Source organism: Triplophysa rosa, linkage group LG6 (genome assembly GCF_024868665.1).
Source record: "Triplophysa rosa linkage group LG6, Trosa_1v2, whole genome shotgun sequence".
In the NCBI taxonomy this organism is placed as follows: domain Eukaryota; kingdom Metazoa; phylum Chordata; class Actinopteri; order Cypriniformes; family Nemacheilidae; genus Triplophysa; species Triplophysa rosa.
Window position 1 is genome coordinate 27,239,624 of NC_079895.1, and position 25,109 is coordinate 27,264,732.

At 41.1% G+C, this 25,109-nt stretch overlaps 1 protein-coding gene across 1 annotated transcript in view; it reads right to left on the reverse strand.

Moving 5' to 3' along the window:
• Positions 1-25,109, reverse strand: part of LOC130555354 (dedicator of cytokinesis protein 9-like) — a 50,679-nt gene that overhangs the window by 16,656 nt on the left and 8,914 nt on the right. The window contains 24 exon segments of the mRNA XM_057335482.1: positions 37-106; positions 190-305; positions 388-474; positions 1,284-1,370; positions 1,523-1,641; positions 1,899-2,022; positions 2,100-2,192; positions 2,379-2,444; positions 3,028-3,215; positions 3,375-3,454; positions 3,558-3,680; positions 3,917-3,999; positions 4,172-4,294; positions 5,548-5,736; positions 5,820-5,960; positions 6,042-6,116; positions 7,195-7,247; positions 7,344-7,518; positions 10,665-10,799; positions 10,888-10,977; positions 13,725-13,794; positions 14,976-15,058; positions 16,528-16,617; positions 19,889-20,005. Coding sequence (XP_057191465.1) covers positions 37-106; positions 190-305; positions 388-474; positions 1,284-1,370; positions 1,523-1,641; positions 1,899-2,022; positions 2,100-2,192; positions 2,379-2,444; positions 3,028-3,215; positions 3,375-3,454; positions 3,558-3,680; positions 3,917-3,999; positions 4,172-4,294; positions 5,548-5,736; positions 5,820-5,960; positions 6,042-6,116; positions 7,195-7,247; positions 7,344-7,518; positions 10,665-10,799; positions 10,888-10,977; positions 13,725-13,794; positions 14,976-15,058; positions 16,528-16,617; positions 19,889-20,005 — 2,577 coding nt within the window.

The window sequence follows — 25,109 nt, forward strand, 5'->3', positions numbered from 1 at the left end:
GAAAACATTTCCAACAGCAAGCACAATGCTGCTCACCTTCACGTAAGAACGCAAATAATGCTCCAGACCTTCTTCATGACACTGAGCCACAATGTGAATCATCACCCTGACCAGACGAGACCAGACGTCAGACAGAACGTACAGTATCATGAGCACGTAACAGCAGATGAACATCAGGTGCACGCTAACCTGGTGACGTTAACAGCAACATCATCCTGACTGGAGATGATGAGCACACGAAACAACTGATTCAGAAGCGTGGGCAGAAACTTCACCATCACATGAGCCTCCATAGCATGAAGACTCTAAAGAGAGAGAGAGAGAGACATGAAACACATCTGCCGACACACAGTGACGGGTGATGTCAGAAATCATCTTCTGACTGACCTTCAGGTATTTCACCAGCTCTGCTTCTGATTGGCCGCTGGCTTGCACACTCTGATAGTGATGAAAGAAGTTGTGCAGATGTTGATCCTGAGGAGAAATAATCAGAGCCATCCCTGATATAATAGCGATGTCATTCATCTTAAAACCAGTGGGTTATGTATGAGACACTAGGCATGAGGTAAATGGACTCCAGGTGTAGCCAGGTTTCATCCGCCTTGTTTCATGCACATTTACAAGTTTCGTATCAGAAATGAGTGATGAGTGAGCCACAGAAGAGGATCAATCCTGCTCGATCTAAAATGCATTTGAAAAAGCAACACTCGTCAAACATCATCACTATAGATATTATGTGTGTGACGAGATGTCGTGGCACAAGAACAGAATAATTGGCAAGATGGAGTGCTGCGCTCAAAATTGCGACCGTTTTAGTGCATTTTGTTGTGGTGCGACCTGTTTTCATTACGGTACAGAACACGCTAATAACTGCACAAAGTATCATGAAGACAACGTGTGCCAAACGCGCCCCTCTTTCATTTGAAAGGACAGTAATGCTCGGCTTCCTTCAGTTGATTGGCTACCTCAATTATATTGTCGAGCGCTTTTAGAACGCTGAAGTAGATCAGATCTGAGATCAGTCATAGGTGTTTTCTACAACATTGGCAGCAGTTCTTTCCGGTTGTCCAGTTATTTGTGACTTATGACACACCATAGAAAAATGACCAAGAGTATACGCCGTATACCTGCACATAACCTGCACTACACAAGTGAGTATACGCACTGCCGACTGATAAAGATATGCCATATACCAGCGTATACCCTCGACTACACCACTGGGTAAAGCCATTTCAAACAGTCAAACACTGACCTGTGTGTGTTGTGTTGTGATGTGTGAGTACCTGTGTGTAAACGGTGGACACCAGCTGTGTGGAGACCTTCAGCAGCGGCCTCCCGCCATCCACCCACTTCACCTCCTGACCTGTGTGCTGCTGTAACACACACACACGGGCACACACACGCACACATTTACTGACATGTGGCACATCCTGACCTATTATGAGACACAAACGAGCTAATGACATTTGCCATGATTGAACAGCGGCTATGAGTGTGTGTTAATGACGGTTTGGCCTCTGACCTTGCTGCTGTTGTCCTGATGTGTCAGGTATCCCGCAGGCAGGTTTGCAGCCACTGTGATGTGCTGTTCGTTCACCGTCACTCTACCGTCCTTCAGCAGAGGCAGCCACGCGTAACCCACTACACACAACACAACCAATGTTCAATAATGTGCAGCAGAAACCCAGACTTTCACCCGACACCTCACAGCATCCACAACAAAACTTTACACTCTACGCGTCAGAAAACATCTACTCCGCCGTTATGTTGCTTTGTAATATTAATAAGCATAAAAACACATTTGTTTCACTGAGCTTTTTGAAATGCATGCTGGGAATGAACGCTAGACAAAGGAATTGGGCAGAAATGATTGAAGACGATGAATGAAGCTGTCACACCTTGCGTCTCGACCTGTTCTCGTCTCTTGGTGCTGGCTTTACTGTTGCTGTCACAGCTGATGTGATGGAATGTGAAGAGAAGATGATGTTTGTCTGTCAGCTGAGCCGGCAGCTCAATCTTAAACTGAACACATGAAAAACAATCCTTAATACACAGAGACAGAGAGATGATGATGAAGATGATGATGAGAAACATGTCACCTCCTCATAAAACTCCGGGTTCTGCTGGTGATGAAGGACAGGAGCAAACGCTCTCGTGCAGAACAGACATCCTCCTGGACGCCCGTATATACACTGACAAAAACAACACTCTCAGGTTTTAAACCAAATAAGGAAAAAAAATCATCCAATAAGAGCTCAGGAGAGATGTGATCTGCTTCGATACGGTTTTAAAGCATCTCTGGGTGAGATATTCTATTTCTCTTATATTAAAAACAATATGGTATGAAGGTATCAAAAGAACCTTGTGAACGGCAGTACCTTCAGTGGGAGTGCGTCCTCTTCATCAGAGTCTCTGAATTCAACACACAGAGCAATGTTTCTGGCCTGAAGACACAGAGAAAAACATCAACACACCTCTAAGCCCCGCCTTAAAATCCTTAATGACCAATCATACTTCAAGTTTGTCGAGCTATCATGTCTGTAGATTTTACTCTTGTCTAATGCGAGTGTCCTGTGCATTTGAATATGAACATTTTCCCTCTCCACATGAGCCAACAGCAGAGCAACACGTAACTAAATGGGCGGGGCTTAAAGTCCCAGTGAAATTAAAGATGACAATGACTATTTTTTCATGAAATATTGCAGCATTTATTGTAAATAGTTTATCAATGTGGGTCATTCTATTTTATGCATGTGCCCTCATAATCTTCAGTTAAAATCTGAAAATGCACTTCCGCCCTCTTGATGACGTATGTCAGGCGGCTTGGGCGGAGCATCCGTTAACTCCTCCCCTTAAACCGTCAGTCTGCTCCCCAGTTCCCTTTCGAAATTCGACAGCTGTTTTTATACATCCAATCAAATCGCAGTAAAAAAACACACACAAGCCACGCCCAGTATTTTTTCTAATTCGCAACTTCCTGGGATTTCAACGATAGGTCAGTTGTGTAGTTTTCGAGTGTTGTTTTACCTTGGTGAATGTTTTCTGGCTGTCGTATTTCAGGTGGCGTGGATACACGTACAGATGGTTGTTGTAAGTTGTGAAAGGCTGAGAGAATTTAGCGATGGACGGCACAAACTCCTCCACCTCAAACGCCACCTTCCCTCGATCCGCGCCATCCGTCTGACGGAGAGGAAGATGGGAAGCCGTGACACAGTCTACAGGAACGCAAACACACACAAACAGCCAATCACTGAGAGACAGGTGATTTCTCTGAACCAATCGAAACATGAAACGTGTGTCTGCTCTGAAGACGAACATCCAGAAATCTGTCTGCTAGTGTGTGTGCCAGCAGTGTGTTCTGTTTGGACTCTTACTGCTCAGATCCGGTGCGACGTTATCGACCGTCACATCCAAATTACCCAGAATCACTGGCAGCTTGGCCATCTTCTCTGGCCTGAGATGAAAGACAAACACAGAGGAGGCAAGAGAAACGCGACAGAGACTATTACCTCACAGACAAACAGTGTTATTAGTGGCAGACGTGAGGAGAGACTGACTTGCGGAAGTCTGCGAGCAGTTTGAACATGTCCTCGTTGGAGAGTTTGTTGCCGTCCTGTCTGTAGAGAGCGGAGAATCGAGCGCTCTTATCCACCGTCCCAGAGGCGTCCTTAAACACGGGCCTGAGAAAGACACGAGACGCAGATGAGCTGTGATGACGGTTTTCCACTTGGACAAGAGAGATAACAGTTCACGCACACTTCCTGTGGAGTCTCGATGGAAAGAGAAACATGCAAACCCAGGGTCAACACCCATTCATGAGAACAAAACACATCATGACCTGTTTTGCATGGAATGAGAAATAAACACATGGATCAGTGCGAGTTTGTCTCGTGAGAGAGATCTCAGTGCGTCTCACCTCGCAGCCCATGCGAACGGCATGCGGTGCTGACCCAACCGGCTGCAGGCCATCTTAGCGTTCTTCAAGACCTTCTGAGCGGCCTGAGGAGACAGCAGAGAGGGATTATAAAACATCGGTCATACAAAGCGTCTCACCTCAACATTTCATCTAAATGATATGATTATGATTACACCCAGAGCTGAGCAGAGCTACACTTAGTCACATTGTGTAAAAGCATGTGATTTCACACGCACACACACCGAGCAGTGTTACCTTAGCAGAATCAGAGTTCTTCATGTAAGGTTCAGCACAGTGAGTTATTCCACCCTGTAAAACCTTCTCGATCCGAGCCACCAGGAAGATGTCGGCGTGTGGACAGGTCACAGAAAACACCCCCTACACACACACACACACACACACACACACACACACTTCAACATCTGTACACATGCGACAGGTTTCACCAACGTCCGTTTACGGAAGTCGTGCCACTCGGCGGCCATGTTTGCAACGCCTCTGAGCAACTATTTACGTCAGAGCAAGTCAACAGTCCTATCTCCTTGAATGGTGGACAATCGCACAATTAAACGGCATATTTCCCATCAATAATTACACCTGACATGAACTGTATCATACCTTTGGTTTGCTAAGCTTAAATTGCGCTAAGAAAAAACACTTTTTTCGAGGTCGCTTCATCTAATGCACCTGCGCACAAGGAGCCCCGCCCCAGAGAACCGTCAGTCTTTATCGATTGAAGATTGGATCTTTTTATTGGAGGGAGGGACTTCCTTCGCTAGGGAGGCCATATTGAGAGTTGTGTTCCTCGACATTCATTGTAATGGCAGTGGCTCATCTTGTTAATAAATATTATTTGGGGTTTACTCACTTTACAAGAATCGAATACGCATGAAAGAAAAATATAATTAAATTCACACTTTATAATAATAATAAAAATGTGTAATAATTTAAAACTTCATTTAATAATATTATCAAAACTTCATATACAATACATAAGTAAAAAAACATGATACTAAAGCACATTATTCCTGAGAGTTCAAAAATGAATCAGAAATGTGAAGTTGCTAGTTTTGTTTGTGAAAACAGTATGTGAGCAACCGTAGAACAACACATCGTGGAGTGTTGAAAACATGAAGGAGAAGATTGTTTAATATCGGCAGTTAGCAAAAATCTCATAGAGAGATATAAATAAGAAGCGTGAAAGCTTGTGAGTGCAGGTAAAAACACAAATGTGTGTAAAATGTCATAGTTAACTGTGTCTGACAAGAGTGTAGGTCATTTTCCATGAAGTTTAAAACGACGTGTATAGTAAAACTACACATCAGGTTCAGGTTAGTGACCTTATTAATGTAATATCATGACCCAAGCACCACCCCAACTGCACAAAACGGTAATGAGATGAAGCGACAGCCCGTGAAAGGTCTTTTAGTCATTGCACCAGTTGAAAAGTGCATTTCTGTAAATGTGTTTTGTTACAGGAATTCATTAACAGGTCTATAGTGACTTCCTGTCCATTTCTACCTCAGTGTGATCAAACAGGAAGTACATGAAACTCACTTCCTGCTGTTTGTTTTTACAAAGTGACCAAAATGATTTTCAGGGGTCATGGACATCAGTGTGTGTGTGTTGACCTGTCGTGGGTACTGTATGCCGCTGTCTGTCGCTACTGAAGGTTGAGATCCCTGCGGGCTGTCGCTCGCTCCTGACGCCGGCAGCAGGGCTTTCACAGACGGATGATTCATGTCCACGTGGAAGTCTGAGGAGATCTTACGACCGCTCTGAGTATCAAACAACGACAGAGAGACGAAGAACGGCTCCACCTGAAACACACGCACGCAGAACACATCAGACGGGCTGGACTCCAAAGACAATCCATCACAGTCCATAATGAACGGTGCGGTACATTAGTCGTGGGTCCTTCTTCATTTTCTGCCACACAGCTCTGAAGATTGAAGGACAGATCGTTGCAGTTCACCAGGATCCGCTTCCCAAACTTCTCCTCAAACGGCTTCACGTCGGGCTCGATTCCAGAGAAATCCAGTTTCTGTTGAGAGGGAACGAAACGGTGAGATTGTGGAGATGGTTTTGATGGTTCACAGGTGTCTGCGTGCTTTCTGAGGCTGACCTGTAAGTCTGGGTCCAGCGTGAAGAGTTTCAGTCGCGTCTCATTTCTCATCTTACTCTCGATGTCTCTGGCACTCTGAAAACAGACCGACTCGAGCGTTAAAACACAACAGGAAAGATTCTTCTAAACCACCAATGTTTCACTCCACATTTGGCTGTTGGTCACAAAATGACCCTTGATTACAATCTGAAGAGATAAACAATTAATCAATTCTCTTTAAAGCCTTCTTTCACGCATTATGAAATGATCACAACAAATGTCAAAATGCACTCTTTATCAGCGTCAAAATCCCCCTTTAAACCAATCAGCTTTCAGTATCAACAAGAGTCCGAATTACAAAAAGTCATCAAAACAAGAAATGACTGAACAGCAGAAATCTCACGTCCATGCCCACGTTTTCACAGCTCAGGAGATTTGATGAAATTCTCAGGAAATCAAAAATGATCATTATAATTGTGTTACACAGTGGTGAAGTATTTATTATACATGATTTATCCGTGCACGTCGTTATTTTTTTTAATTCATTTGCACTTGTAATCTTTAATCAAAACCGTTAAGCTCCTCCCCCTCTGGAAAGGACCTCTCTTCACTTCTGGTCAGGAGGAATGGCGCAAGGGCGGAGCTCCAATGACTGACAGATCGCAAACTGCCGTTCAAATCTTTCACCTTTCAACGATCCAATCAGTTCTCGGAGGATGAATTCAAGTCCCGCCCACATTTATTTCTCATTTCACAAGTCGTTTCACTCCGGTATACGTCACGATACGGAAAAAAACACGATCGCTACTTCCGTTTCATGCCGACTTTAAGTCTCAATTTAGTCTCAGATGTTTCTCCTAAGAAATAAAATGAGAATGAAATGAGAGTGTAATTGTTGAGACACATGAAGAGTCTGGAGGTGTAAATGAATGTAGATTGTTGAGGTGAAATCATCTGGATTTCATGAGAAACCTTTGAGTTCACATTGACATCATCAATGATATGGACTCTTGATTGCAGACCTGACACATCTGAGCTCAGTTTGACACGTTCTTGACATCTCAAACTCTAATGACACACACATTTGTCCGATTTCTGGCTCAGGAGAAACATGTGAGACGCAGACGAGACCTGAACGACTGGAGTTAGTGCTGTAACCCGTTTCTGGACGTACCTGAAAACTATCCACACTGCTGGAGGAGTGATCGCTCCTGCTCTGATCATCATCTGCACCAGAGAGAGAGAGAGAGAGAGAGTTTGCATTACAGTATGTGTACAGCAGGCTCGCGTGCCGTTTTCTGCATGTGAATGAAATCAACCCACCGTCGTGTAAGTCTCCGTTCCTCTTGTCCTGCATGGCCAGCTCAAAGCTGCTGTTGAGGATTCTGTTGAGGGTGCAGATCCAGTCGTCCATCTCAGCGTCAGAGTCTGCGGCCAGAACATATCCGCTCTTGTCCTGCATCTTCAGCTCGAAGGCCAACCGCCGCACGCGGTTATTCTGCAAACACGACGGATCATTACAGTCGAGTTGGTGTTACAGAGACTCCTCACATCACACTGCTGACTGAGGAAACATCGGTGTTTCACCTTCATACAATGACAGCCAGTTTACAAACATCAGAATATCTGAGAAAACATCCCAAACCCTCTCAGAACACCTTAACAACCATACAGCAGCGTCATGGCAACGTCATCACTGTTCAGATCCATGGGCTGATGAGATTATAGGCTTAGAGAATAAGACGAGCCCGTCTCTCTGAGAGATGATTTAGTGACATCATGATGTTAGACATCCTAAATAAAATTGTGTATGACGGGTTTTCTTTAGCAGACGGCTTTGGTGTTCAATTTGAAATGTCACTAATATCTGAAAAATGTACATTTCTATTGAGTTAAACCATGTAGTGTTTCTGTTGCTAAACACGTGCCGAGCTCTAAACTCTACACGCAGACACACAGCAGTAATGCTTATAGTCATATAATGGGAAGTATTCACTTCCAGCTCAAATCCAGGAATGTTAAACTCATTTCAACACAGAAGGGACAAGGCACAAACTGTAGTATTGACCACTTGATGTTTTCCTAAGCACAAAAGGCAAACATTCCAGCTGTCAATAATGTGTTTCAGAATCAAACTGACGTGTTCATCATCTTCAGAAGCCATAGAGACGATGATGAGATGATTTCCATATGGAGAAGAACAATCAAATTCCAGCCCAGCCCTGAGCTGAACCTCCACAGGGGTCAAGTGTTTTAAAAACATCAGACACCGAATATTCTCAGCGGTCAGGGGATTTCTCCTCCAGTGACTGCGGTTGAGTCTCTGTCTGTCCTTCCACCTCACAGAATGTGCTGACATCACATTCAAACTCATTCTCAATAAAACATGTTGGGGTCAAATTTACAATATTATTTGTTAGTGAAGGCAGGACATCATTTTCAGGTACTAAATGTTCTCGACACTAAAATTCATTACATTTTTTCTGTGTTGGCCTACTGTCCACACTGAGAGTGTTTACACAACAAAGACACACACAAATTCCGAAAAGTGCGCTGTTGAAACGTCTTGCGTACGGATGACAACATTGTCAAAAAGGATCCGTGAAAACAACTAAAGACAGTCTACATGCATGCCAGGTCAATAGTCGGCAATGTCACTTTGTAAAAGTACATGTAAGGCTGTGTTCACATTTGACTTCTTTTTTGACAAAAAAAGCGGTGTGGTTATAAATAGCACCCGGCAATGTTCAATGTTAGCATTAGTGCACGAAGGCAGCTTGGAGAGAGACAGCGTCATAGGCAGCGTAACGGAAGTCTATTTGAATTACAAACAGAGAGCGTCTTTGCTATAACCAATCACACATTTAAAAACTACAATGCTCATTCCTCGCTAGAAATGCCATCAGGGGTTATTGAAAGTGAAAACTAAACCTACATTTATACAAAACTATGTTCCAACGGGTGTTTCGGCCACCTTTTTTTTAAAAGCTTGAGCCTTCTCGACCAATCACGTTCCTCGCATGTTGTTATGGAAACGACAGGTCTCTGTCATTGGTTAGCTGTGAAAAGGGTGCTTGATGTAGGGAGTTTTTTTTTCAGAAAAGTTTAACTTTTTTCAACCCTCAAAAGACGCTCTGAGCTGCAGAAAAAGATGCTGGCGCTTAAAAAAGCACTCGGGACTTTTTTGAAACCACGGCTTCAAAAAAGAAGTCAAGTGTGAACATGGCCTAATACACATTCACATTTTTGTAGTTTACACAGAAATGGTAATGGTATTCATTCAAAACCAAAGTTTGCATTTTCAGGCCCCCAAAACTCTGCCACTAAACGAATAATCACAAATAATCGCATCCAGAATAAAAGCTTGTGTATATAATAATAATATGTGTCTGTGTACTGTGCATATAAATTTTGTATTACTCATAAACATACATGTATATATTTAAGAAAAATATAAAAATCTACAAATGTTTATATATAATTTAAATGATATATAAATATGCAAATATTTCCTAATGTATGTGTATGTGTTTATAAATAAAGTGCACAGACATTTATTATGTAAACAAACCTTTATTCTGGAAGCGAATAAAAGACTGTTAAATGCCTAAAACACAAAAGGTTTTCTCAACAAGAACTGAACTTTTTGAAAGCGCTCTTTAAAGTGTAGAAATGTGAAAATTCAGTTTTTGCAGTGAGAACTGTAACCCAGGTGATGGAGTCTGCAGTAAATACCAGTGGTCCGAGGGGTGTGTCAGGGGTCACAGGGATAATTAAACATGTACGACTCATTACAGATAATGACAAAGCAACACATGAAGGGTGTGACGGCGAATAGTTCAGCAGATCTGTGTGATTACATCTGTAATGCTTTGAGAAAGTTTCAGACTAAAATAACAAGAGGTGGGTGGGTGTGGAAAATGTGCTTTATTTTGGGAGTGCAAGCGGAAAATGACCTCCCAGAACCAATGCTTATCACTGAACAAAACACATCCCTCACTCTCTCCATTCTGTGCCTTCCCATCATGCCTCGCTTTCATTTCCCTACCCGAGGCCATGTTCAACACCTTTGAAGCATTTTCTAGCTACAGTTCACAGCTATTTGGCTGTCATTTTCAGATTAGTTTTCGTCCATCTTGTTTCTCTGTTAACATTTTTTGTTGCGTTGTGCGTTTAACTCGCACAAGTTGACACGCCAACACACTATTACATTTTCTCTGCGTGTTGGGTGTTTGGTTAAAGAATGTAGTCTAGCGATATGTGAGATTGTTAGACATGAAAGTATTAAATCTGCTTTTGGAATGAATAGTGCCGTTGTGATTTTTCTAAACAATAAAGACAAAGTGAATCTGCTACTTGAGAGTGGAGTAGTGATTCAAAGCACTTATCTGTTTTGTCAATATTAAGAGCGAGGAACGCGACTGTTTGCGTTTGGTGTGAACACAGCATAAAACTAAGACCAAGACCAAGGCAACGGCTAGGACTAACAAAACTAACATCGTGGTTAAGACTCAGGCAAAGATTTAGACCAAAACCAAGTCTTAGCCATGGTCTTAGTTTCACAACAACTTCTGTAAAAACGCCAATTACAATCCCCAAATGAGCGTTTTTATCTGTGACTCTTTGATTTGGTTTATGTGTTACCTGCACGACTCCCATGCAGGAATCCAGAAAGATGGTTCCTTTAGGTTCTTTGTTGATCTTCTCATCCTTGTAGAAGTTGAGATTATATGAGCCGTCACTCAGCTGGGTGAGGTGGAAATATCTCCTTTTAAAAGACTGAGGGAAACCAAAAAGCGTCAATAATGAGTGACAGTCATACACACACGTGTAGACACAACATCTCATCAGAAATGAGAGCTCTCACCCTGACGCTGATAGCACTGTTCACGTTTCCTTTGTGCAGCCAGCCCTGTTTGATGATACCGCCCTTCTGAGAACCCAGAGACGATGTGTCCTACACACACCACAAGACATGAATTACTGAGCCTGTGTGTTTCATCATACAGCTAAAACAAAGTTTGAAGAGAAAATGGCGCTCAGATAAACTCATACTCTAAACATCAGTACAGTAGAACTGAAAGTGTCCCCCTCCATTTTTTAGGTATACTTTGTGGAGTGAGCACTAGCAATAATATTTTTGTAAGTGTACTACCTGTGATTAAAATGGCACACTTTTCAGATTATAAAAGTGTACTTGTAAGTGTACTTAAAAGCCCGGTTTCACAGACACGGCTTAGCTTAAACCAGGACCATGCCTTAGTTGAATGAAGATATTTGTGTCGCTTTTATAAATATACCTTAGAAGAAAACATCACTGGTGTGCATCTCGAGACAAAACAATGGCACCGATACATTGTAAGATATTTCTGGGCAAGTTATATTCGGTTAAGACAGGTCACACATTCATTTTAGTCAGGGACTAGCTTTAAGCCTTGTCTGTGAAACCGGGTCTAAGTGTAATGGTAGTATACTGAGTACACAACTAGTTTACGACTCTGATTTATGCCCGTGGTATACATCTTTTTTACGTGTACGCAAGCATACGCAAACAGCCGAATGCACAGCCTTCCGAAGTATACTTCCTTTGAGTCATACGCGTACATACAGGTTTTGACGCATGCGCATTACGACATATTGCAATACCTCTTCAGACCTATAGGGGTCAGGTTTTCTATTACTACCTTGAATCGACGCTCCCAAGACACGGTTGTCACCTGGTGGTTAAACTCATTACTGCAAGAATTGGAGTGCGCATGCGCGACCTTCGTGTACTATGTGAGGTTACGGAATTCCAGCGGTGCGTATACAGTACGCGCGTACGCGTAAAAGGGGCTTTAGCCTGAACAAACATAGGATCATGTCCACAGAACCGTCAGACCTCACACACAACAGGAGGTCAAATTGGAACAAACCGGACCGGTTTGACCGTAATTTGAGTTTTTAATCTTGACACTCTACAGACACAACCCCCCCCCCCCCCACACACAGACACACAGAAAGCTTTGTAGATGAAGTTGTGTAATGTGGTTTTTATTCTTGACATGAGTGTGCGGGTGGGCAGAAAGATATTGTTGGATGGGAATTTAGATGCTTCACATGTACAGACCTCACACAAGAGCTTTCACAATCACGCTTTCTGAACCAGTCGACTCTTTAATCTGAGATTTACAGTCGACAGACACCAGACCAAACCTTCAGCTACACTGCAAAATAGCTCTGTGTGTAACAAATAAATGACGACCAAACGTCTGTCAGAACTAGCATCCCTCGGACATTTTCATAACTGATGTCAAGGTGTTTGTAGTGGAAGTAGAAAGTCAACTCTTCTCCTTTCGCAACTTCCAATTGTTACAATAACAACATGATCCACTAATGTCTGCCAACAAAAACACTTTAAAATATTTTTTGTTTGTTTAAAGGTTGAACAGCATGTCAGAATATCATAGGTTTGATTCCTTGTGAATGCAGATGCTGATAAACTGCATATCGCTCTGGATAAATATGTGCTCATGTGTTCAAATATAAACAACAGTTTATTTTATAAAAACAAAAAAGCTTTTTATAGCTTTTTATTAAGCTATAAAAGCTGATTGCTTTATAGCTGATTTCAAGACATTTCTGTTGGTTTTCTCTGCATTGTTTTTGTCTATTGAAATACAACCTATATTACCTGATCCTCTGTAGTTTGGCTTTTTGTCAAGTAACTTTAACTTTTAACTAATAATAACTTAAACAGGGCCAGGTTTAGGGCCCCACATTTTTCTTGGGCCCTTCCAAAAATATCCAGCTAACAATTAAAATGATTAAAAATTAAAACCTTCTATCTTGTATTACCTTTCAAATAATGATCTGTCAATTTAAACGTAGAAAAATGCAAATATTATGCCTGCAAGGAACTATGATTATACATCTGCCCAATCAGAATATATGAAGGATATATATGATTGCCCCCCCCCCGAGCCACCTTGTAAAGTTGTATCTTCTCCATTCTATACCATAGACATAACTTTCTTAAAAAACTAAGAGGTCATTAAGACAAATATTGTGTAAATATGCCCCACAATGTCACTTTGGCCACTTCTGTATGTATATTTATCTATACTATATCTCTGGAGTTTTCTCAGTTCTGTCGCTGGCACCATTAGAGAAACATGATCGTAAATAAAGATCTTGAAGGAAAGTCAATGTTCATGTTTAAAATAGCCTAAAGTGCACAAAATGGTATAAACTCCTGTCCTGGCGTGTGGAGCTGATATGATGGGCTGTCATGTGTGTAGTATGCAAATCTCCTGGTGCCAAAACACACTCGTATCTTCAATGAACACAAGCCATCAGTCAGCAAACTAACTGATCCAACAGTATCTTCAGACTAGAGTTATTCAGAGCACGGGCTGCACAAGTAAATACACAACATTCCTGAACCCCACGAGCTCACACTTCAACACACATCGGCGCTAAAAGAGGAAACGTGACTCAATCCTGAGTGGGAAGATGATGAGGACAATTCAATATGTGGGTGGCTTTAGGGGAAAGGAGAATTCTGGGAAGGGTGAGGCAGGAAAGACAATGTCAGGTCATCACATGTGACCTTGTACAGTGTATGAGATTGAGAGATTGTGTTCATGAGAACATGAGGCGTAAAGCGATGTCTGCAGAATGAAACGGGTTCAGTTCATACTGTGTGTTTGTGACTTCTCTCACCTCATCTTTATCCACATCTTCATCCACCTCAAAAACATGCAGCGCTAAATGATCAGGTCTCGACACTTTCCTGTGTACAAAACAACACAAACAATCAGATTCAGCAGCACAGATAAAGAAATAAAAATATCATTTAAAAAACATATTCCTTATTATTGTTTAACATGCACATTTGTTGAGTGTAAACGTTTGTTAGGAGGACTTAAATGTTTGGGCTCTTTGTCAACACTTCAATAACTTTAAATGAGCATAATTCGCATATTCATGACACCATTTGCACATACTATTTGCATCTTGTCTGGTGTTGGCACTTTACATCTGTTTTGCGTCCCTTCTTCTCTGTGTGCTCAAAAATAGCTGTTTGTCGTCCGTTTATATTGTCAGACAGCAGAACAAGAGTAAAACAGAGACGGAAGGCAAAGCATTAAGACATTATTGTCCACTAAAAAAAGTACAAAGGATTGCTTTTGCTTAATTTTGTTTTTATTTAAAGTGGCTAAAGGTGTCTGACCAATCAGCATGTTCAGCCCCCATGTCCCGTGACCCCCGAAAGTTCCTGAACTTAAAAAAACGACATCATGAGCAGGGACTTTCTGAGGGGCAAGTTTTTACCGGGAACTTTATTTAGATCCTGGTTCCTGCAGTGGAAACACAGTGGTTTTGACCCATTTTATCCTCTGTCAGTCGAGGGTGAACAATCCCTTTAAAGTCAAGAGTTTAAATCCCTTATCTAAGAATAAACTTAAGTGATAGCAATGAACAGAAAGAAACTATGTATTTTATATATTATTTTAATTAAATTAAAAAAGTAATTTATATAATTATGTCAGAAAACATAAACTTCTGACCTGTTGAACATTATATAACGTTTCTTCTTTTTTTACTTCATTAAATCTTGGCTCTGCTCTCATCCGCATGAACTCTGCTTTAAAAAGGAAAGAGAAAAATCAAGACGGTCATTAAGAAATTATAGGCTCAATGTGTGTGTGTGTGTGTGTGTGTGTGTGTGATTTGGGGCTCTTGGAGAGACATTTGTGTTGGAATGAGCAGGAAATGTGTGTTTTTAAAGTAACAATAGAGCAGAAGAACAGTGAGTGAGGTTGTCATCTCCACAACACACACACATAAACTCACGCACACACACACACACACACGCACACGCACACACGCACACGACCGCGCGCGCACACACCCAGCTGTAATCATTGAGACACGGGCTGTGACATGTTTCGCTCTCATTCAGTGTCTTACGAGGGAAGTTGACGGAAGTCTCCAGAATAATCCTCATATTTGTAATTCACCACATGCCAGTCAGAGATGTAGGACTTTATACACTGCAGAGAGAATAAAACACAACATCATTAGCATCACACTTTATTTGACTCCGTTTAAACCGCAAGATCCTTCATACTGACATTCAGATAAACAGACTCACACACATCATCACACTCTGGTGCTCAAGCGGAGAGCACAGGTTTGATTCTGACCCACTCTCTCTCTCTCTCTCTCTCTCTCTCTGTCCTTTTTCTTTTTAATACTGATGTGACAAAATTTGCTTCAGTTTATCTGGAGGGAATGGGAACCGGACTCAAACCTGAGCACCACAGCTCGACGTGTCTCCATAACCGGATCACTGACTGCTCTTTTCTATTTCCACATCACACAGTCAGATGTCATTTATTCAGTGAATCCTTTGCTCTGCGTCCAATCTGATGTTTTCTCAGGATGGAGGAAAGCGGATGAAAGACGAGAGCAAGGCAACCGAAGATAAATCCAAAAAGCTTTTTATAGATCAAAACAAACGGAACTGAGCAACCGCTGAATACACACCACATCAGCACAATATTAACATCAAGACTCTGAATGATCAGACTCATGTGAAACCAACACACACACTTATCATACAGACGTATTACAGCTGATATCTTAGCAACATGATCATGACCGACTCTATTAGGATCAACAACTCGTGTGAGAAGAATATTTTGTTGATCTAAATTATTTCAAATTAGTCACTTATTATGATTCGGTGAGGTTAGGATGCTGCATTTAATACAAATACATATCTTATTTGTAATATTCATACATTTTCTTTTTATGAAATATTAAAGTGCTTTTTCTATTCCAGTTTAAAGCGGAGTGTATCGAACACAGAAATACGATGTCATACACCCAACTGGTTTTGTGACAAGAAGCCAGCACGTTTAACAGTGTAAAGAAGTCGGAATGCACGAAACACTGTTGAACCCCCCCTTTAAAAAATACAAGTATGGATGTTCTCTCATGACATTTAACTGTAAGATGCTTAAATATTGGCTTGTTTTTCAACCAAAACCAACAAAAACAATTGAAAATGACAAGCAGAATTATTTATATTCAATAAATCAGTGGTTGTCAAACGTTTTCATCGTGAGCCCCCTTCTGTATGGTGCATCACTTTGTGCCCCCCAAATAAAAACCTAGAATTTTAAATAAACCAAAAACAGTAAATTGAACAATGCTGCAACATCAGTTCTTGTGGTCAGAAGCTTTAATTTTTAGATGTTTGATTACACAAAATTGGATTAATTCGATATTTTATGAAATGCCACGAAACTGTGACCTCCCGTGCCATTTTGCCCCCCCCAGTTTGAGAACCAACGCAATAAATGATCTTTCACATAGTTTTAAAGTTGTTTTAAAGAGGACAGGAAGTCATGTGGGTTTCAAACAACAAGAAGAGCACTGAACAATGGCAGAATTGTCATTTTTGTGTACCCTGTCTCTTGAGAGATAAATGCAAGTAAGATTTTGTGTGTATTACCTCTTGCACAAACATACTCTTGGCTTCTCTCTTAGCATGTGCAGGCACAGATGAGTAGAGGGTTCGGATCTGTCGAGGCAGAGTAGAAATCTACACATGAGAGGGAGGAAAAATACAGCATTATACCATCAAATAGAGACAGAGATAACCTGAAACAGGTTCATCTTTTACACACAACAGGTTGCTATGATGTTCTGGTTACTGGTCCAAGTCAACAGTGTCCAGCTCTTAATGACATTCTGTGATACAGGTGTGGTGTTTCTCCTTGTATCGTCCCTCAGGTAAATTACGTAGAGAACCTGACAGCAAGGCTGAGCTACAGTGCATGAACATTATCAAACACCGCTCATTATATCCACACTTCAGAGGAAAATATTTGCACTTAACCAAGAAATGCTCTGTCATTACATGTCAGAACAGTACTCAACAACACCATCAAACAAACAAACAACACTCTCGACACCTGTAGTTACACTGTAGTGTCTGCTCTACATTTACAACAGATGCTGTGTGTTCCTCCTCCATGTTCTGGGGTTTAGTGTTATGTTCGGGAGGAAAGTGGCTGTCCGTGTCAGCAAGGTCAGGGGTCTCAGAACCGGAGGAAAACAGTGTTAATGAACACAAGCGGCATTCCTGAGAAACACACAATAGAAGCCTGCTGTTGCCAAACTTCCTGTCCTGAAGCCCTCGCTTCCTCCTGATGAGATGAGAATCACACGCCGAGACGCCATGAGCTGCAGCGTGACACGCTAGGGACTTAGATCATGACACTCTTGGAAATAAAGAGAAGGTTTAATGTGCTATTTAACCTTTACACCACAAAACTGTCTCACAAATTCATGGGAGCGTTTATGGAAAATGGAGAAACAATATCACAACCACACGAATAATAATTTATGATATACTGATATAATAATCTTGATCACAGATAATAAACATGTCCTGCTTACAATAAGAGTAGACATTGTAAAAAATAAGATTACCATTTGAATTCTTTCTTGTATAAAGTCTAGGGCTGCACAATAGAGCCCTGCGTTTCAGCCCTTTATTTCGGGCCTTGGGTCTGTTTTAGGAAAATACGTTTTATACGTAAAAAACATTTTATGACCCATCACAGCACCCATAACGCATTTTACACACGCAGCAACGCGTGATGTGCAAACCATTGTGATACGCACATAATATTCCAATAAACAGCTCTAACATTTATGAATTATTTCATGTAAGTTAATGAAAACATTTCGCCTCGGCTCTAATGATGCATTATGTTATTTTCAGCGTGTTATTTTAGTACGTGTGTGAACAGTGGGGTACTGTCATTGATTTATGAGCGACACAGAAACATTCAGCAGAGCTCCTGACAGACACAGCAGATGTCATTTTGTCTCTCAGTGTTTCCTCTCCGTGTCACTGATCACACGGCGTCTCTCAAACACGCACGCAGATGAAGTTCAAGGATGTGTAGCAAACAGCTGTCTGACCATCACGACTGCACAACATTCATTTATTTAAGATGACATTCAGAACCTTCTGGAGCTGTGCGGTCGAACACATGATTCATCTGTCAAACAGCAACATCCAAATTCAGCGTTTGCATACTATCAGTACTATATAAAGGCCCAATCCCAATTCTATTGTATACCCCCTTGTTGTTTAAATCCTTATCAAAGACAAAACAAAGGCTTACATTATACTCGCATGAGCAGCCATGTTGGAAAATTTCATACCGCTTCGTTTGAAGTGAGGTCCCGTAAAATCTTCATTTGAAGGGCTATATGGCCCTTCCCCCTCCAACCAAAAGAGAATCGAGACACCCTTCACGCTAAACAGTGTAGGGGTAGAAATGGGATTGGGCCTTAGAGTCGTGTATTGAACCAAGTGTGATGACACTGAACCGATGACACTCTTGTGCGTATCAACAGTTAAAGTCAGTCAAACAGATACTCTTGACAGATTCTCTCCTTCTGCAGGAGATGTAGGATCACACAGGGTTAGAAGGACATGAGGATGAGTGAACCATGACAGAATGGTCGTTTTTGCATGAACTACTCCTTTAATAAAGGACTAAGAAAGCACACAGGGTCATTTCCCAGCAGAGATAACCCAGAATCTGAGGTCACAACACTTCTCATGAAGGGCACTTCATTCTCTACAGGATGATGAACAGCTTCTGACGAGTGTAAAAACAGCTGAACATATCCTCACATACTGGAGTTTTCTGCTGTCGCTAACACAAACCTCTGAGCTAACACTGAATATCCCAAAACTGACAAAACCAAACCACAATCAACTCACACTTCTGAAGATCATCATAAAGTCTGATCAATTGAACAGATTATCATCACAGAGAAATGGCCTTTAACAAGGATAAAACAGACTAAGGCCGCGTTCAGACTTGACTTCTTTTTTGAAGCTGCTGGCGTCTGTTTTACATTGTAATCCTATGGAGTAATCCGTGTTTTCAAAAAACGTCCTGAGCGCCAGACCTGAGCAGCTCAGAGCATCTTTTGAGGTTGAAAAAAGTTAAACTTTTTTTTAAAAAACGCCCTACGTCAAGCACCTTTTTCACAGCTAACCAATGACAGAGACCTGTCATTTCCATAACAACATGCGAGGAACGTGATTGGTCAAGAAGGCTCAAGCTCGAAAAAATTAAAAGGTGGCCGAAACGCCCGTTGGAGCATAGTTTTGTATAAATGAAAGTTTATTTTCACTTTCAACAACTTCTGATTGCATTTCTAGCGAGAAATGAGTATTGTAGTTTTTAAATGTGTGATTGGTTATAGCAAAGACGCTCTCTGTTTATAATTCAAATAGACTTCAGTTACGCTGCCTATCTGTTACTCTGGACTCCGAAGTCATGGCATTCGGCTGCTATTTGTAACCAAACGCTGCCAGCGTTTTGTTTTACTAAAAAAGGAGCCTTTGTCAACTTTTTCTTGTCAAAAAAGAAGTCAAGTCTGAACACGGCCAAGTGAACAAGTGATTTTTTGTAGACATGTCGTCTATAAATCCAGCATAAAATTAATCTGGTCTAAACTGACAGTAACACAAGCTTCAGCGGTCCAACACAGTTTGTAAAACGTCTGACATCATTTAACTTAAAGTAGTTTAAATTGGAAGTTGTGGCGTCTAGCACACTACAACGTTATAATGTAACATAACAGTTATAAACCTTCATTCCTTGATTTCATGATGTCATCCATGAACATGATTTGATGAACTCCCATCATTCCACACATTGCAATCTCTAGAAGCAAATATTACATATTGTGCCTTTAAGTGATTACAGGTAGAGATCACGGTTAAATGATTAGAGGCAGAGCTCTCTAGGAAGGCCACATCTGTCAGGTATTCTCACCTGAAAATCCTCCAGAGGAAACTGCAGCATGTCTCAGAGTCCATCACTGAGGATCTGAGTCTTGCGCTGTATCAGCACATTCTCATAGTCCAGAGGCTCCAACACACGCGGCTTCACCTGAAAACACACACACACATTCAGCACTTTTTACACTACATCACCTCTGTGAGAGCGCCACAATCTGAACTGGTTGGGAACCAGATTCTAATGGAAAAATTTGCTTAGAAAAATAATGGAACTATAACAAAAGACATCTTGGAAAATTAGTATATTATTGTTAATATAGAAGGAATCCAGTGTGTGTGTGTGTGTGTGTGTGTGTGTGTGTGTGTGTGAGAGAAAGAGTCAGTGAGATAACACCGTCCATTTAACACATCTGGGAGTGATATTGGCGATATGACCTCAGATGCAGATCTCCATGGAATCAAAATTATTTTCATGATGAGATCATAGCTGGATAGACCAATGAGAGGACAGCATCTCACAAACACAATGAACAGCAGCTTTATTGTGAGTCACACATTATATGAAAGAGTGCGCACACAGTTTCCTTTATCCCATGTTCTGTATATGACTGTATGTGAGTGTTTATTTCAATCATTCAGCAGTTTAATATGTAACATATATGAGTTCTGCTGAATAGCTGTCATATGACAGCAGGTGATTCTTTATAGTTGCCAAACAAACTAAAGAACAAGACTTTTAACAACGCTTCAGCCGTTTCCACAATACTGTACATGTTCCATTATTTTTCTTTTCAATGCACTTCTTTTATGTTTAGAACATGTGTAACTTGAGGTCTTGTAGCCGAGTAGTAAAATATCTGATAACCAAAACCCCGCAGGTTTGATTCCAGCAGGTTTTTTCTTCTCTTTTTGTTCTCTTTACTTCATGAGTTTCAGCTGAGAGATGGATTGCCACAAAGTTCAATAACAGTAAAATGTGAAGCAAAACCAGCTCAGAATCTCTTCATCAACAATAACACACACACACACACAATACTGTACAGAATATAATGCGGTTTGAAGTGAAATCTCTCCACGGCCACAATGAAAGCACAAAATAAAAAGACACACACGTTTCTGTATGGGTGGGTGGATGAAAGCGCTGATATGATGTTTGCGTTGTGTTCAGAATGATGTCACAGTTACCGTTTCTCCATGTGTGTGAAGAGCTTTACTTCAAAATACACTACAACTTTGTGCCTACACCAGACCTAAATCTGACAAAACTTATCTCAGAGGGACACTCACAAATCAGATGAATCACATGTCATGTTCTCGTTCTATAAAAAGTACAGATTTCGCACAGACAGAGTTTCGAAAGAGTTAAGGCCATTGCACATCGAGTTTGAAATTTGTGTCTGAAATTTCCGCACGTTAAAACATTACTACGACCTCACGTTGTGTCAATCACATTTACACACTGCCTCCGATATTTTCGTCCATCATAAAGAAATTCTGCGTTTTTCGCCTCTGCAGCAAGCATTTTGAGAGACGTTTTGACAATTCAGAGACACCGTAGAAATGAGCGCCAAACACGAAAAGACACATACAAAAATTTCGGACTGTATGTGCAAAGACCTTTAAGGTATATAATAAACTAAACCAAAATCAAGTTAGCTTTAGTTTACGAATAGTGTGCTATTAGTATACATCTTTTAAAGATAAAAAGTACAATTTGTCCACTTTCTACGTAAGCTATACTTCTCAGAAAAATGTAGATGTAAACTAGCTGTGTACGCAAAGTTAAAATTAAGTGCACTTAAAAAAAGTTTGCTTTTCTAAACTAAAGAGTGGACCAATTCAGTCCAAGCAGTATTGAAATAGCACACTCACAGGAACACCAGTACTAGTACTACATGAATTACGCTGAAAAAATATAAGTGAACTTAAGTTAAGAAGTATACTTCATGAAATGAATTTCAAGTATTTTTCTTAGTCTATAGTCACAACACAACACATGCTAATGCCGTCCAGCTAAACACAAACTGTCTGGTGGTATAATGCTACAGTATTCCTCCCAGGAGCACCACGTAAATACTAAAGTACATGTGGTGTCATACAGGACGACATGCTGTACATTCAAGCAGATATCACTCCAGCATGACATCACCTACAATTCTATTTAATACGTTTCTTTAAGGAAGTGATAAAACCTCAAAATATGGTGACACTACACGAATGTGGTTTAATCAATAACTTGAAACAGAACCGCACCTTTACATAAACATCTCACACTTTAAATCCAGCCGTAGCAAAGTGTTTCGCAACAAAAAACGTTCCAGGTTTCAAAAAGAAAAGTGTGTGAGTGATGAGACAGACGAGTGTGTGTCTGACCTGTGGACCTCCGCTGCCCTCCTCTTCCTCCCGCACAGGAACATATTTAAACTGTTGAGGAGATTCAATCACCAGCTCTTTCCTGCTGGATTTACCCGTCCTGCCCTGCATGTCTACACCACATCAGATTCAACCACAGCGCATGTCCGGCGCTCCGGTCCTCTCTCCAAAACACACAGTCACACACTGGACACGGTCCTCACCTCACGCTCTGACTGAAGACAGACAGACCGCCCCTCCCTCACACACACACACACACACACACACACACACACGCCTGTTATCCACCTGCACACTAATGACAGAGTCCCAAACACACACACACACTTCATGACTCGCTCAACAATCGCTCAATTATGTTTTTTTTCTTTAACACATCTGATGTCTTGGCAAATGTGAGCAGAGAGAAATGAGTTAAATCTGTGAAACAGGAAACTTGAGATATTTAAGAGATGTTTACTATTCACAGGCTTCTGAAGGCAAATCAACCGTTGACAGTCGTGTATTATTTGTCGCTGTAGGTGATACGTGTCGTGAGACAAACAATGGTGTTTGCAGTCACTCATGTCAAAACCAGCCTGACATGAGCCCAACTGAGATTTACACAAACACAAAACACAACAGCAGAGGAAAAGATCACAGCTGTGGCCCAAATGACATACTACACACTTAAACTATTCGCTTCGCACTCAACCGGCTGTATGAATTTTAGAAGGGTAGTATCGTCCTGAATGGAATACTAAACGCTTTTATACTAAGCGGAAGTTGAGAATTTTCAATGTCAACACACCACTCACACTATGTATACTACAAAATGGTGTAGAATAGTGCATAAGTGCGCGATTTGGGACGCAGCTCACGTTTCTCTGTAATGTAACGCAGCTGTTCTGTGATCTTTCAGATTTCATCTCTCGTGGTCTGTGGGTAAATATAAAAGTCCAATCGTTCTGACATCAGGTGAGTAAAGGAACCAATTTTGAGGCGAAGTATTCCTGTAACTGTGTGTGTTATGTGTGTGTGTGACAGAAGGTTTACAAACTCTTGTGGACACACCCTGTTTATTCATCTGCTGAGAGGGAATTCCACACACACACAAAACAAACCCAAACACACTGTTAAGAGTCCACAAAAGGACGGTGTGTGTTATCTTTCACAATACAGAGACATGGGGGTGGGGGGGTTAGACAGCACAGCTACAGCTGCACTCACACTCACACACGCGCACACACACACACGCACGCACGCACACACACACGCGCGCACACACACACACACACACACACACACACACACACACACACACACACACACACAGGCGCGCACAAACCAGCGGTTTTTCCTTCAGAGAGCGTCATATTCTGGACAAACCTTAACTTTCAGTGAGTGGAAAAAGTCTCTCTGCGTCTTCTGCGTTCATGACCTCACAGCGGCTTAAAGTGTAAGTGAATAAATGAACGATTACAAAACAGCGTGTACAAGCACCTGTCATTGTTACTGACTGGACGTATCAACATTTGTTTGTAATTAATATTTTATGTCTGACAACAGAAACATTAAATATGTAAACGACTTTGGCTTTATTGGGTATTAAAATACAGTAAGTTCAAAGAACGCATGTACGTCTCGATGACGTCACAAACATGCTAATTGGCACGTAATATCACACTGCGCCATAGTGACGGGTAAAAATAGATTATGACGGATGTTTTACGAGCCTGTCCGTAAAAATGACGGACAATGAAAAAGTCTTGCGCAACGCACGCACAGTAGTCATATTTTCAAACAGTTGGCCCTCACGAAAACCTGTAGACAAACATACAGATTAGGGACAGCAAAGGTTTTTTGTGTTATTGACCAATACCGTGTAAATAGTTTTGATGCAAAAACCTTTTCCTTGGTAACTTATGTTCTTGTGTTGTAGTATAAGATAAGACCAGTTGTGTGTATGGTGTTGATCTGGCAGGGTGTTTTATCATGATCTCAAATGTATAAAGCAAGAGTAAACGCATGCATTAATAATACAGAACACGGCTGCCACCTGTAGGTCAAACATCACACTGCAGCTGTTCTAAGATCATATCAACATCTAACACACTAAAAACACAACAGAATCTCTAAAACAAGTGTAAACAGACGCCGCAAAACACTATAAACATTCATAACCTCTCACCTCTGTTTCTTACTGTCAAATCTTCATCTCCATTCATTTATTCATTCATGATGGATTTATGAGTATTCAGTAATGACTCTATTCATCATTGAACTGTTAATCTGCATCAGAAATGTGTGTCGAGTCTCTGCGTGTTTGGGGTCTATCTCTCTCCCACCACTGCTTTCTCACCAGAGAATACACACAAACATCACATGTACTTTCAAAACCACCTTTAGTCAAGTTGTGCATTAATCTGACCTCTCGCTTGTGATCTACCTGCAGAAACGCAAACCTTCATCCCACATTTAATATATTTACACAACAAAACAAGACGAGACTAGAAAGATCTGAGAGCATTCCAGAACATTCAAGACGATTCAAATCATTTTAAGAAAATGTGATGTGAGAAAATACCGATCAAAGAGATATAATTCAGAGACAATTAAAAATATATATGTTTTCCTGTTTTAAACTTTTTCGCGCGTGCGTGCGTGTGTGTGCGTGTGTGTGCGTGCGTGCGTGCGTGCGTGTGCGTGAGCAGATCTTCCGTGAGTTTGTGGAAGAGCTGAATGAACATCTCAGCTAAATGCTAATCACACAAACCTGTAAGCTAGCAAAAACACAAGAGATGACACATACAGGTCAAAGATTATCACACCTAGCATCACCTCAAATCTGTTCTCACACACACACACACACACACACACACACACACACACACACACACACA